Genomic DNA, 15,525 nt, shown 5'->3' with positions numbered 1-15,525 from the left:
TATGGGAAGGTATTTATTTCACAAAATGCTGGAGTAACTCAGCAGGTCAGGCAGCATCTCAGGAGAGAAGGAATGGGTGACGTTTCGGCTCGAGACATACACACACTGAACTTTTTTTCCTCGTTTATTATATTGTTTACAGCTGGGGCCTCCAAACTTTACAGTACGAGGGCACATTATATATTTGGCACATTTGTTTGCGCGCCGCACGAAAAAATAAAGAAGTGTGAGTTTTATAAATTTAATGAACTCAAAAGAGTTCGACTAGGTTACGTTAGGTTATATTAGGAAAGGTTAAACTAGGTGAGGTTAGATTAGGTTAGTTTACATTAGGTTTATATGGCAACAAATAAATAATGTTCAAATTTTAAAAGAGCTTGAAATATTGGATATATATATATATACAGTAGGTATACAATTATTGATAAACAGAAAAAATGCCACTGGGTAGAGAGAGGAGAGCGAGAGGAGAAAGAGAGAGAGGAGAGAGAGAGAGAGGAGAGAGAGAGAGAGAGATGAGAGAGAGAGAGGAGAGAGAGAGGGTTAGAGAGTGGGGGTGGGGGGGGGTGGAAGAGAAAGTGGGGGGGAGAGGGAAGAGAAAGTGGGGGGGAGAGAGATTGGGGGAAGGAGAGAGAGTGGGGGGAGAGAGTGTGGGGGGGAAGAGAGTGGGGGGAGAAAGTGGGGGGAGAGAGTGGGGGTGGGAGAAGAGAGAGTGGGGGAGAGAGAGAGTGGGGGGAGAGAGAGTGGGGGGGAGAGAGAGTGTGGGGGGTTGGGGGAGAGAGGGAGGGAGAGAGGGGGGAGAGAGTGGGGGGGAGAGAGAGTGGGGGGGAGAGAGAGAGAGAGAGAGAGAGGGGGGGAGAGAGAGAGGGGGAGAGAGAGTGGGGGGAGAGAGAGTGGGGGGGGAGAGAGAGAGAGGGGGGAGGGAGAGAGAGTGGGGGGGAGAGAGATTGGGGGTTGGGGGGGAGAGAGAGTGGGGGGAGAGAGAGAGAGGGGGAGAAAGAGAGAGAGAGGGGGGGAGAGAGAGGGAGGGAGAGAGAGTGGGGGGGGGGAGAGAGAGTGGGGGGGAGAGAGAGTGGGGGGGAGAGAGATTGGGGGGTTGGGGGGGAGAGAGTGGGGGGAGAGAGAGAGGGGGAGAGGGAGGGAGGGAGAGAGCGGGAGCGCGGGAGGGGGAGGGTGTCAGAGGGTCCGATGAAGGAGCGCCGCCACTTGCGGGGGCTGCTCCCTCTCTCTCTCTCCCCTCTCTCTCTCTCTCCCCTCTCCCCTCTCCCCTCTCCCCCCAGAGCCAGTGAGATCTGCGTTGCTCCTCCACTCTCTTCCCCGGCCCCATCTCCCTCTAACGCAGCGAAATAAGAACAAACGCTAGTGTAGTTGTTGTTCAGAAGCCCCACATCCCCGGGGTGAGCGGCGGTGGCGGTGGTGGCGATGAGGGAAGTTTCCTCGGGTTTGTTGTTTGCGAGGGGGCGCTGCGATCTCTCGCCTTGTCCCGGCTCCGGGTCGGTGACGATCAGCTCTCCGGCGAACCTTCCCCGGCAGCTTCTGCCTCCAGCCCCCGCCACCTAAGAGCTTGCTGCGGGCCGGATAAAATCTCGTGGTGGACCGGATGTGGCCCGTGGGCCATAGTTTGGAGATCCTGGTTTACAGTGTACTATTTATACTTATTCTGTTGTGTGCTGCAAGTAAGAGTTTCATTGTTCTATCTGGGACACACGACAATAAAACACTCTTGACTCTTGCAGCAATATCATTACAGTTTAGTTTATTGTCACGTTGTACCGAGCGAGGTGCAGTGAAAAGCTTTTGTTGCGCACTATCCAGTCAGCGGAAAGACAATACATGATTACAATCGAGCCATTTACAGTGAATAGATACATGATAAGGGAACAACGTTTAGTGCAAGGCAAAGCCAGCAAAGACCGATCAAGGATAGTCCGAGGGTCACCAATGAGGTGGATAGTAGTTCAGCACTGCTCTCTGGTTGTGGTAGGATGGTTCAGTTGCCTGATAACAGCTGGGAATATCCTGGAGTGAAGATGATCTCCAAAACTCCAACCATTTTCTTATTTGTGTTGCATGCCTCCGGCCCTCAATGCTACCCCACAATACAGTAATTTGATCTTTATTTAATCAACACACGTTGATTATAGGAACAAAGTGATCCTTCTGCAGTTGTACAGGGCCCTAGTGAGACTGCACCTGGAGTACTGTGTGCAGTTTTGGTCTCTAAATTTGAGGAAGGATATTCTTGCTATTGAGGGCGTGCAGCGTAGGTTTACTAGGTTAATTCCGGAATGGCGGGACTGTCATATGTTGAAAGACTGGAGCGACTAGGCTTGTATACACTGGAATTTAGACGGATGAGAGGGGATCTTATCGAAACATATAAGATTATTTAGGAGTTGGACACGTTCGAGGCAGGAAACATGTTCCCAATGTTGGGGGAGTCCAGAACCAGGGGCCACAGTTTAAGAATAAGGGGTAGGCCATTTAGAACGGAGATGACCAAAAACTTTTCACTCAGAGAGTTGTAAATCTGTGGATTTCACTGTGGAGGCCAATTCTCTGAATGCATTCAAGAGAGAGCTAGATAGAGCTCTTAAGGATAGCGGAGTCAGGGGGTATGGGGAGAAGGCAGGAACGGGGTACTGTTTGAGATGATCAGCCATGATCACATTGAATGGTGGTGCTGGCTCGAAGGGCCGAAAGGCCTACCTCTGCACCTATTGTCTATTGTCTAAAGTGTATAAACTATCTTCGTATGTAAGCAATAATCTCCTGGAATATTAGTTTAGAAGACAGCATCAATTACATCATTGAAGATTCTGGATTGCATTTGGATGCAGAAAATAGCCACCACATTTTAATATCTTGCAATAACAGTCAATGATATTTGTATAAAAGAACTGTTCTTCGTTCAAAATAAATCATATTAACACCACTGATAATGTGATAGCCTTTTAAAAATAATTTGTGAGATATTTTATTCTATGATTGTTAGATTGTTCGATATTTTGTAAAATAGCTTAAATGCAATAATGTACTGTAGTATACGATGTAATTATCAAAGAGACACAAGAGACTACAGATGCTGTAATCTTGAAAATAAAAACCAGACTGCTGGAGGAACTCAGCGGGCCAGGCAGCATCTGTGGAGGAAATGAATAGACCCATCGCCAGACAGGATCTAACTCTCTATTGCATCCGCTGCTCTAGACGTCAACTTATTTACATCGGCGAAACCAAGCACAGGCTCGGCGATCGCTTCGCTGAACACCTGCGCTCGGTCCGCATTGACCAAACTGATCTCCCGGTGGCCGAGCACTTCAACTCCCCCTCCCACTCCCAGTCTGACCTTTCTGTCATGGGCCTCCTCCAGTGCCATAGTGAGGCCCACCGGAAATTGAGGAACAGCACCTCATCATTTCGCCTGGGCAGCTTGCAGCCCAGCGGTATGAACATCGACTTCTCCAACTTTAGATAGTTCCTCCTGTCCCTCTCTTCCCCTCCCCCCTTCACAGTTCTCCCTCTATCTTCCTGTCTCCACCTATATCCTTCCTTTGTCCCACCCCCCCCTGACATCAGTCTGAAGAAGGGTCTCGACCCGAAACGTCACCCATTCCTTCTCTCCTGAGATGCTGCCTAACCTGCTGAGTTACTCCAGCATTTTGTGAATAAAAACCTTCGATTTGTACCAGCATCTGCAGTTATCTTCTTATATTATATCTAACTCTCTCCACAGATGCTGCTTGACCCACGTCCCCCCCTCCCCCCCCCCCCCCCCCCCCCCTCCCCCCCAGCAGTTTGCTATTAGCTCATATAGTTATCACAGTTCTGTATTTTGAATTCTGTTGCTAGACAAGTAACCAACTGCAGGAGCCAAATGAATCAGCTCAATGGATTTGAACTCAGCTTCGAGAACAATCTCTTTCTAAGACAGGGGTTCCCAACATTTTTCGTCACATTTACCCCTGGCAACTTTTCGAAAGTAAATTTACCCCCCACCCTGTTTTGTTCAGTAATTTGGGCTTGCACCTCTACCATAATAAAGCCACCGACAAAGGGGAAATTTTAAAATTTTAATGTTTTCAACATTATTATTTTAAGTTCAAATAACAATAATGGTAGGCGAAATTTACCCCAGGTTGGGAACCCTTGTTCTAAGAGTTGAGTCGCACTTAGATATTCTCTTTATTGTAGTAGAAGTGAACACCTCGGGGGTTCGGAGATGAGTAGTGATTGCACATTTTATGGAGAGTGTTCGAGAGGTCTTTAGGTCCACAGAAGAACACGCCAATATTGCACCTGCATGAAAGGCAAATTTATAGATAATTCACAACAAAGAAATCTCTTACTCTTTTGTGGTCAGCATTGTAATTTGGGCTTTCACATCAGAGACTACTGAAGGTGAGTTGTTGAGATATCGGCCATAAAATTGCTAAAAGCTGCCAAGTGCATCATTTCACCCAGCTGCCACAAGAATACAATCACTTGCTTGATACAAAAATCACCAGTTATCTGTCAAGTGCAAAACCAAGAAAATTTACACTGTCTGGTCTTTCCTTTGCTGGAATTAAACTTGAAATGTAGTTCATGTTGGATGAGATTGAGCTGCATTGCAGGAAACATCCTGCGAGCTAATTGTATGACAATGTTGTTGTTGTTGGTCCTTCGGGTTGGAAGATGACCGTGACTTCACTTTCAGTTGGAGGATTGGTTGACTGTGGGTCCGGGAGTGACTGGTGAGGCCAATCCGGGCCCGGAAGGCACGCCCACACGTAGGACACAAGTGGATGGGTGCTGCAGTGGGAGTGGAGGTAGCCCGGGCCTTGCGCGCGGTGCGTTTCCTCTGGGCCTCTGCAGTGCGTCTGTTCTCTGCTGCACGGGCTCCTGTGGTGAGCTTGCTACGACAGGTTGGACGGTCCAGAGCAAGAGACTCCCAAGTGCTGAGGTTGATGTCCAAGTCTTTGAGGGACACTTTGAGGCAGTCCTTAAACCGTTTCTTCTGTCCTCCTACTGAGCGCTTGCCCTGACACAGTTCTCCATATGACAATACACCCCATTCAATTCCTGCATCTAGTGGGGGTTACAGTAGTAGCACTTCTGAGATGTATCAAATGTAACGGTGCAGGGTGGTTAATAGGAAAGAGATGAAACGTAGTGTTTCATACTGTACAGCCAACTTATTATATAATTTGCAAGAAATGCATTTCACTTTGACAAAAATGAGATAGTGTGGCACTCATTTCACTCTTGCCATTCGGAAGGTTTTCGAGGTAGTTAAACATCAGTGTTCTTACATTTAGTTATATAAAGAACACCACATGGAAACTGGCTGTTAGCCCAACAGAACAATGCTGGTTTTAATCCTTACTTATGAGCACATTCATGCCTGTTCAGATTGATTCCTGGGATGGCAGGACTTTCATATCAAGAAAGACTGGATAGACTCGGCTTGTACTCGCTGGAATTTAGAAGACTGAGGGGGGGATCTTATAGAAACTTACAATATTCTTAAGGGGTTGGGCAGGCTAGATGCAGGAAGATTGTTCCCGATGTTGGGGAAGTCCAGAACAAGGGGTCACAGTTTAAGGATAAGGGGGAAGTCTTTTAGGACCGAGATGAGAACGTTTTTTTTTCACACAGAGAGTGGTGAATCTGTGGAATTCTCTGCCACAGAAGGTAGTTGAGGCCAGTTCATTGGCTATATTTAAGAGGGAGTTAGATGTGGCCCTTGTGGCTAAAGGGATCAGGGGGTATGGAGAGAAGGCAGGTAAGGGATACTGAGTTGGATGATCAGCCATGATCATATTGAAGCCGAATGGCCTACTCCTGCACCTATTTTCTATGTTTCTGTGTTTCTATTACCCTACCAAGCATGGAACATGAAGAAGCACTTCTGTGCTGGATCAGGACCTTCGGCCCACTCTATCTGTGCTGACGATGATGACAATCTAACCCAACCCCATCTGCCTGCTTGTGTTCAGCATCTATCTAAACCCTCCCTATTCATGTCTGTCTGAAAGCTGCTGGAACTTGGCTGTGGTATCCGCTTCCTCTATCTCACCTGGAGGTGCATTTAAGGCACTGTGTAAAAAGTACTGAAAGTAAGCGTGCAGGTACAACAGGCAGTGGAGAAAGCAAATGGCATGTTGGCCTTCATAACGAGAGGATTGGAGTATAGGAGTAAAGAGGTCCTTCTGCAGTTGTGCAGGGCCCTGGTGAGACCGCATCTGGAGTACTGTGTGCAGTTTTGGTCTCCTAATTTGAGGAAGGATATTCTTGCTATTGAGGCAATGCAGCGTAGGATCACCAGGTTAATCCCCGGGATGGCGGGACTGTCATGTGAGGCAAGATTGGAAAGACTGGGCTTGTATTCACTGGGATTTAGAAGGATGAGAGGGGATCTTATTGAAACCTATAAAATTATAAAAGGACTGGGGACAAGCTCGATGCAGGAAAAATGTTCCCAATGTTGGGGGAGTCCAGAACCAGGGGCCACAGTCTAAGAATAAAGGGGAAGCCATTTAAAACTGAGGTGAGAAAAAACCTTTTCACCCAGAGAGTTGTGAATTTGTGGAATTCTCTGCCACAGAAGGCCAATAACTGGATGAATTTAAAAGAGAGTTAGATAGAGCTCTAGGGGCTAGTGGAATCCAGGGATATGGGGAGAAGCCAAGCATGGGCTACTGATTGTGGACGATCAGCCATGATCTCAATGAATGGTGGTGCTGGCTCGAAGGGCCGAATGGCCTCCTCCTGCACCTATTTTCTATGTTTTTATGTTACTCACCTCACACATCCCCTTTAAACTTCCCTGCCCCCCACACCTTAAAGGTACGCCCTCTAGTTTTGACACATGAGAAACATACTTTGACTATCAGAATCAGAATCAGAATCAATCCCGACTACGGGTGCTGTCTGTACAGAGTTTGTACATTGTACATCCCGACTAGGCTTGTATACACTACAATTTAGAAGGATGAGAGGAGATCTTATCGAAACGTATAAGATTATTAAGGGGTTCGACACGTTAGAGGCAGGAATCATGTTCCCAATGTTGTGGGAGTCCAGAACCAGGGGCAACAGTTTAAGAATAAGGGGTAGGCCATTTAGAACTGAGATGAGGAAAAACTTTTTCAGTCAGAGAGTTGTGAATCTGTGGAATTCTCTGCCTCAGAAGGCAGTGGAGGCCAATTCTCTGAATGCATTCAAGAGAGAGCAAGATAGAGCTCTTAAGGATAGCGGAGTCAGGGGGTATGGGGAGAAGGCAGGAACGGGGTACTGATTGAGAATGATCAGCCATGATCACATTGAATGGCGGTGCTGGCTCGAAGGGCCGAATGGCCTCCTCCTGCACCTATTGCCTCTGGCCTATTGTCTATTCTCCACGTGACCTGCGTGGGTTTTCTCCGAGATCTTCGGTTTCCTCCCACACTCCAAAGACGTACAGATGTGTAGGTTAATTGGCTTGGTAAAATGTCAAAATTGCCGCTAGTGTTTGTAGGATGGTGTTAATGTGCAGGGGTCACTGGTCGGCGCGAAGGGCCTGTTTCCGCGCTGTATCTCTAAACTAAACTAAACTAAACAACATTATAGGGCCTACCAAGGGTTATCCTCAGCCATGCGTTTGAATTCCTTGTTCCAGTTTGGCCTGCCGTAGAAAGTCTTCTGCCGTAGACCAGTGATAACATCTTTATTCTCTTCATAATGCAAAGCAATGTGAGCAGCCTGCAACAAAATAATTGCCAGTCTATCGTTAAACCAATTGCCTGCCGTTCCTCCATTTTTAATATTACAGCTGAGGTTTTTCTTATCCAATTCATTGAAAAAAAAATTAAACCGTAGAAATCACAAAACTGTAGTAACCAGTCTTAAAAGGAAAACAGTGAATCCATCCATTGAGAGATTTATTGTGTACAATTTTAAATCCTCCATTACATAAATTTAGATTTAGATTTAGAGATACAGCGCAGAAACAGGCCCTTCGGCCCACCGAGTCCGCGCCGCCCAGCGATCCCCGCACATTAACACTATCCTACACCCACTAGGGACAATTTTTTAAAACATTTGCCCAGCTAATTAACCTACAAACCTGTACGTCCTTGGAGTGTGGGAGGAAACCGAAGATCTTGGAGAAAACCCACGCAGGTCACGGGGAGAACGTACAAACTCCGTACAGACGGCGCCCCTAGTCAGGATCGAACCTGAGTCTCCGGCGCTGCATTCGCTGTAAGGCAGCAACTCTACCGCTGCGCCACCGTGCCGCCTTTCAATGATCATCCAAATCAGTACCCCGTTCTGGCTTTTTCAATATACAATAGGTGCAGGAGGAGGCCATTCGGCCCTTCGAGCCAGCACCGCCATTCAATGTGATCATGGCTGATCATTCTCAATCAGTACCCCGTTCCTGCCTTCTCCCCATACCCCCTGACCCCGCTATCCTTAAGAGCTCTATCTAGCTCTCTCTTGAATGCATTCAGAGAATTGGCCTCCACTGCCTTCTGAGGCAGACAATTCCAGGTTCATTACACAACACTAAGTCCAGAATTGCCTTCTCCCTGGTAGGCTCCAGTACAAGCTGTTCTAAGGTCGGGAAGCTCCAAAGACACCAAAGGTTTCGACCAGCCCCGACCCAGGGTCCGATCGTCTGGCGCAGGGCAGCCGAGATTCCCCCCTGATGCGGGAGGTTGATCGCCCGGACGCGGAGGGCCCAACCGCCAGCTACGGGAGCCAAGATCGTCCCGTCAACGGAAGGCTCGAGACCCCCGACCGCGGGAGGACAAAGAAGGGAAGAGATTGAACTTTTTTTTCGCCTTCCATCACAGTGAGGAATGTGCAGGAGTCACTGTGGTGGATGTTCATGTTCAAATGTATTTTGTGTGTTCTGTTGCTTTTTATTGGTATGACTGTACGGCAAATGAAATTCCTCGTGTGTTGCAAAACATACTTGGCTAATAAAGTATGATTATGATTAGAACACCACCTTAACACATTGAATGTGCCATTTTAGCACACAAGGGATATTATAAAGTCTTTATTCACAAAATGCTGGAGTAACTCAGCAGGTCAGGCAGCATCTCGGGAGAGAAGGAATGGGTGACGTTTCGGGTCGCGACCCTTCTTCAGACTGATGTCAGGGGGGCGGGACAAAGGAAAGATATAGGTGGAGACAGGAAGATAGAGGGAGGACTGGGAAGGGGGAGGGGAAGAGAGGGACAGAGGAACTATCTAAAGTTGGAGAAGTCGATGTCCATACCGCCGGGCTGCAAGCTGCCCAGGCGAAATATGAGGTGCTGTTCCTCCAATTTCCGGTGGGCCTCACTATGGCACTGGAGGAGGCCCATGACAGAAAGGTCAGACTGGGAATGGGAGGGGGAGTTGAAGTATTTGGCCACCGGGAGATCAGTTTTATAAAGTCTTTAGATTTTTAAAGTCTTTAGATTGAGAGGTTTTTAGACATATTGACTTTAGCCTACTTCAAATCCTGCTTTTCCTGTACTTACAATGATTGAATCCCAATATCACTGTATTGGTTTCTTATCAGTATCTTAATATTTATCCGTTTAGTCTATTAAGCCTATTAAAGTGTCCCGGGGAGCCGAGTGTGCGGTGGGAGTGTCCCGGCGAGCCGCGCAGACCCGATCCACCCACCGAACAACCGCGCCGCCAACCGGGAATATGACCGGGTAGGCCTGACTCGCCCCACAGGCCTCCCAGGGTACTGCGGTGAAGCCGGGCGGCGAGGCCTGTCTGGGCCGAAGGAGCCTCAGTGGCCGCGGCAATGGGAGCCTCGGCGGCAGTGGGAGTCTCGACGGTAACGGGAGCCTCGGCGGCGTCAAAGACAATGGGGGCCTGGCGTGGGGGGACCGCTGAGGAACGGTGGGAGAACAAAATTGAGGGGGGATCTTATAGAAACTTACAAAATTCTTAAGGGGTTGGACAGGCTAGATGCAGGAAGATTGTTCCCGATGTTGGGGAAGTCCAGAACAAGGGGTCACAGTTTAAGGATAAGGGGGAAGTCTTTTAGGACCGAGATGAGAACGTTTTTTTTCATACAGAGAGTGGTGAATCTGTGGAATTCTCTGCCACAGAAGGTAGTTGAGGCCAGTTCATTGGCTATATTTAAGAAGGAGTTAGATGTGGCCCTTGTGGCTAAAGGGATCAGGGGGTATGGAGAGAAGGCAGGTACGGGATACTAAGTTGGATGATCAGCCATGATCATATTGAATGGCGGTGCTGGCTCGAAGGGCCGAATGGCCTACTCCTGCACCTATTTTCTATGTTTCTATGTTTCTAAAGGGGAGCCTGGTGTGGGGGGGGGGGGGGCACTCAGCATTTAGAATCCTCTGCCCAGGAGATAAGTCTGTGTTTGTTTGTTTGTCCGTTTGCTCCAGTGAAGGCGCCGTGCACACGGCAGCCAGACAACAGTCACTTGTCCTTTTCTTTTTGTTTTCGCACTTTTAATTTCATGTTTTTGTGTACCTTGTGTGTTGTGACTGTCGGCAGACCAATTTCCCTCCGGGGATGAATAAAGTTTTATCGTATCGTATCGCGATTGTTAAATTTGGTGGCTCTGATGCAAAGTTTAGCTCCAAATGAAAAAATCATATATTTTCAATTTCCATCCACTTCTTATTCACTTGTTTTTGGTCAAAACGTGTCCTGTGGCAATTTCATGGTTGTTTTTACATCTGGGCATGCTCTGATTTCTTTGTAAAGAGCTGTCAATGTATTCAAGGATTAGGAGAATGCTTGTGGGGATTAGGGGCGCCATCTTCCTCACTCCCAAATAAGGGACAAAGGGTGACGTCATCGCCCCGCGCCCCACGTGACCTCACCCAGCCAGCGGCCACGTGTCCGGGCCTACAGTGTCCGGGCCTACAGTGTCCGGGCCTACAGTGTCCGGGCCTACAGTGTCCGGGCCTACAGTGTCCGGGCCTACAGTGTCCGGGCCTACAGTGTCCGGGCCTACAGTGTCCGGGCCTACAGTGTCCGAGCCTACAGTGTCCAGGCCTACAGTGTCCGGGCCTACAGTGTCCGGGCCTACAGTGTCCGGGTCTACATCGCTGTCCGGGCCTAATACGGGACAATTTAGCCCAAAATACGGGATGTCCCGGGATAGTTGGCAACCTTAGTGGTGATGCATCTGGGGATGAAGAGACATATCAGAGCTGGATTGATCCCTCTCTTGCGCAGTATTCATCTGTGTACGATTTAAAATGTGCCTATAATCAATGTAGCACATGGCGAAAGGGGAAAGGAATGATGGGGATAGAATTGTTAGGGGTTACAGGGTGAAGGCAGGAGAATGGGGTAAGGAGGGAGAGATAGATCAGCCATGATTGAATGGCGGAGTAGACTTGATGGGCCAAATGGCCTAATTCTGCTCTTATCACTTAAGAACTTATGATTGTAAACAAAACAAAAAAGGTTTGAAGAATGTTTTTGTAATCAGAGGGAGAGAAGTGGAAAAGAAGGTGGAATTGGATGTAACATTCCATTCAGTGGAGGAAGGAACTGCAGATGCTGGTTTACACCGAAGATAGACACAAAATGCTGGAGTAACTCAGCGGGACAGGCAGCATCTCTGGAGAGAAGGAACGGGTGACCAAGACCCTTCTTCAGACTGAGAATCAGGGGAGAGTGAGTCACAGAGATAAGGAAGGGTAAGGTGTGAAAACGAGACATCAAAAGAGATGGAAATCAAAACAAAAGTAGAATAGATCATTGTTAGCTAGGAGAAGGTGACAACAAACGAACAGAAATAAAATAAACAATAGACAATAGGTGCAGGAGGAGGCCATTCGGCCCTTCGAGCCAGTACCGCCATTCAATGTGATCATGGCTGATCATGCTCAATCAGTACCCCATTCCTGCCTTCTCCCCATACCCCCTGACTCCGCTATCCTTAAGAGCTCTATCTAGCTCTCTCTTGAATGCATTCAGAGAACTGGCCTCCACTGCCTTCTGAGGCAGAGAATTCCACAGATTCACAACTCTCTGACTGAAAAAGCTTTTCCTCATCTCCGTTCTAAATGGCCTACCCCTTATTCTTAAACTGTGGCCCCTGGTTCTAGACTCCCCCAACATTGGGAACATGTTTCCTGCCTCTAACGTGTCCAACCCCTTAATAGTCTTATATGTTTCGATAAGATCCCCTCTCATCCTTCTAAATTCCAGTGTATACAAGCCTAGTCGCTCCAGTCTTTCAACATACGACAGTCCCGCCATTCCGGGAATTAACCTAGTAATATGATCAGGGGGACAGTCAGACTGGTCGGAGAACTGGGATGGGGGAGGGACCGAGAGAGAGGGAAAGCAAGGGTTACTTGAAGTTAGAGAAGTCAATATTCACACCGCTGGGGGTGCAAGCTGCCCATACAGTGGAAGTGGGAAGGTTGAAATTATTTAAATAATTAGCCAATTTGGTTTATAAGCATGAGGTCTCTCTTTCATATGTCAACTGCAACAATCAAAAGTGGCAATTGGTGCTTCAGAGTATCGTAGTTGATGCTTTGCTGCGAATGTCGCCAGTTCTGTAGAACTGCCCAAGGTGGACGATGAGGAGATAAAGCAGCTCCCACCCCAGCATGAGGTGACTTTAATTTCACCTACAACGGGACCCCACCACTGGCCACATCTTCCCATCCCCTCCCCTCTCTGCGTTCCGCAGAGACCGTTCCCTCCGTAACTCCCTGGTCCACTCGTCCCTTCCTACCCAAACCACCCCATCCCCGGGCACTTTCCCTTGCAACCGCACGAGATGCAACACCTGTCCCTTTACCTCCCCCCTCAACTCCATCCAAGGACCCACACAGTCTTTCCAGGTGAGACAGAGGTTCACCTGCACCTCCTCCAACCTCATCTATTGCATCCGCTGCTCCAGATGTCAACTTATTTACATCGGCGAAACCAAGCGCAGGCTCGGTGATCGCTTCGCTGAACACCTGCGCTCGGTCCGCATTGACCAAACTGATCTCCCGGTGGCTGAGCACTTCAACTCCCCCTCCCATTCCCAGTCTGACCTTTCTGTCATGGGCCTCCTCCAGTGCCATAGTGAGGCCCACCGGAAATTGGAGGAACAGCACCTCATATTTCGCCTGGGCAGCTTGCATGAACATCGACTTCTCCAACTTTAGATAGTTCCTCTGTCCCTCTCTTCCCCTCCCCCTTCCCAGTTCTCCCTCTGTCTTCCTGTCTCCACCTATATCCTTCCTTTGTCCCGCCCCCCCCCCCGACATCGGTCTGAAGAAGGGTCTCGACCCGAAATGTCACCCATTCCTTCTCTCCTGAGATGCTGCCTGACCTGCTGAGTTACTCCAGCATTTTGTGAATAAATACCTTTAATTTTTAAAGAGGTCGTTTGTTGAAAAATGACCAAAACGCAATAAGAAATGTTCACTCACTTGATAATCGTCCCAGCCTGTGAGGAAGATATGATAGCTGAGGAAATGATTGTTTCCCATCCTCATCATTTGGATTTCCAGGGAATGCAAAAGACCCGCAAACCACTCAAAAGAATGAGTATCCCGGCAAATCCAGTAGAAATAGACCTTCATTTCAAAAGATAAATGTGTCAGAACAAACTTCAGGAACACCTTGCAAAAGGGAATATTGCATCAGGAGGGGGGAGATTATCATGTGCATTTAGCAATTGTGGGCAAGGAAGAAATGCTGTAAACGTTATTCAACTCGTGTAAAAAAGGTGCCATCGTGTTTCAGCCCCCAAGGCTGTTCAGCCCCTCAACTCCCAACTGCTCACCCTGCTAATCCCCCCCCCCCCCCCCCACCCCCCATAGTTTTTGTACTACGGGGACAAATAAAGTGTTTTTGAACTTGACCTAGAACTTGAAAGACTGGAGCGACTAGACTTGTATACACTGGAATTTAGAAGGATGAGAGGGGATCTTATCGAAACGTATAAGATTATTAAGGGTCTGAAGAAGGGTCTCGACCCGAAACGTCACCCATTCCTTCTCTCCCGAGATGCTGCATGACCTGCTGAGTTACTCCAGCATTTTGTGAATAAATCGATTTGTACCAGCATCTGCAGTTATTTTCTTATACAGATTATTAAGGGGTTGGACACGTTAGAGGCAGGCAACATGTTCCCAATGTTGGGGGGGGGGGGGGGGGGGGTCCAGAACCAGGGGCCACAGTTTAAGAATAAGGGGTAGGCCATTTAGAACGGAGATGAGGAAAAACTTTTTCAGTCAGAGAGTTGTGAATCTGTGGAATTCTCTGCCTCAGAAGGCAGTGGAGGCTAATTCTCTGGATGCATTCAAGAGAGAGCTAGATAGAGCTCTTAAGGATGGCGGAGTCAGGTGGTATGGGGAGAAGGCAGGAACGGTGTACTGATTGAGAATGATCAGCCATGATCACATTGAATGGCGGTGCTGGCTCGAAGGGCCGAATGGCCTCCTCCTCCACCTATTGTCTATTGTTTATTAAACTTACTATGTCTTTTTTTGTTTTGTTATTTTGCAGTTCACCAGGCTTATTCAAAACTGATTTCTTCGTGTGTCATATGTGTATAGGGATTATCGCACATTTCCTAAAAATTAGTCGTGTGAATACAAACTAAGAATACAAAGATAGACACAAAAAGCTGGAGTCACTCAGCGGGTCAGACAGCATCTCTGGAGAAAAGGAATAGGTGACCTATTGGGTTGAAGAAGGGTCTGAAGAAGGGTCTCGACCCCAAACACGACCTATTCCTTTTCTCCGGAGATGCTGCCTGACCCGCTGAGTTACTCCAGCTCTTTGTGTCTATCCTCAGTTTAATCCAGCATCTGCAGTTCCTTCCTACACAAACTAAGAATATATTTGAGTGTACTGTTCATTTGATATTTAATACTCACATCCCATGCATAATATGCTAGTTGCATAACCTACAAGTGACTGCCCCCTATTTACTTTGAATGACCATTGTTCTGTCACTGTCTTAATCATGGGGATTTATACAATATGCAGTGAAGAAAACGAATAGCATGTTAGGCTTCATAACAAGAGGATTTGAGTATAGCAGTAAAGAGGTCCTGCAGTTGTTACAGGGCCATGGTGAGACCACATCTGGGGTATTGTGTGCAGTATCGGGCTTGCAAGGACTTCGGGCTGACTATCAGCCTGAAGAAGACGAACGTCCTGGGACAGGATCCTGTCATCACCATCGACGACTACGAACTCGATGCCGTCCATCAGTTCATGTACCTCGGCTCCACCACCACCGGCAACCTCTCCTTGGACACAGAGATTGACAAGAGGATCGGGAAGGCAGCTACAACTCTCGCTCGCCTCACAACTCGAGTGTTGGACCAACCCAAAGCTGACAGTGAAGACAAAGATAGCAGTCTACAACGCCTGTGTCAACAGCACGCTGCTGTACGGCAGTGAGACATGGACTACATATGCCAGACTGGAGAGAAGACTCAACACCTTCCACCTTAGAAGCATCGGCCGTATCCTGGGTATATCCTGGCAAGACAGAGTGTCCAACGCTGAGATTCTGTCTGGCGCTGGCCTTCCCAG

The 15,525-nt window shown here is 48.0% G+C and overlaps 1 protein-coding gene across 1 annotated transcript in view; it reads right to left on the bottom strand.

Moving 5' to 3' along the window:
- Nucleotides 1-4,172: 4,172 nt before the first annotated feature.
- LOC144596873 (NADPH oxidase 3-like) overlaps nt 4,173-15,525 on the bottom strand; it is a 56,362-nt gene continuing 45,009 nt past the window's right edge. The window contains exons 10-12 of the mRNA XM_078405736.1: nt 13,404-13,550; nt 7,601-7,725; nt 4,173-4,299 (exon numbers count right to left, since the gene is read on the bottom strand). Coding sequence (XP_078261862.1) covers nt 4,173-4,299; nt 7,601-7,725; nt 13,404-13,550 — 399 coding nt within the window. The remainder of the gene's footprint in view (nt 4,300-7,600; nt 7,726-13,403; nt 13,551-15,525) is intronic.

Source organism: Rhinoraja longicauda, chromosome 9, assembly GCF_053455715.1.
Source record: "Rhinoraja longicauda isolate Sanriku21f chromosome 9, sRhiLon1.1, whole genome shotgun sequence".
Taxonomy (NCBI): Eukaryota; Metazoa; Chordata; class Chondrichthyes; order Rajiformes; family Arhynchobatidae; genus Rhinoraja; species Rhinoraja longicauda.
The sequence above is the reverse complement of the archived record's forward strand: the minus strand, read 5'-3'. Positions and strand labels throughout refer to the sequence as shown.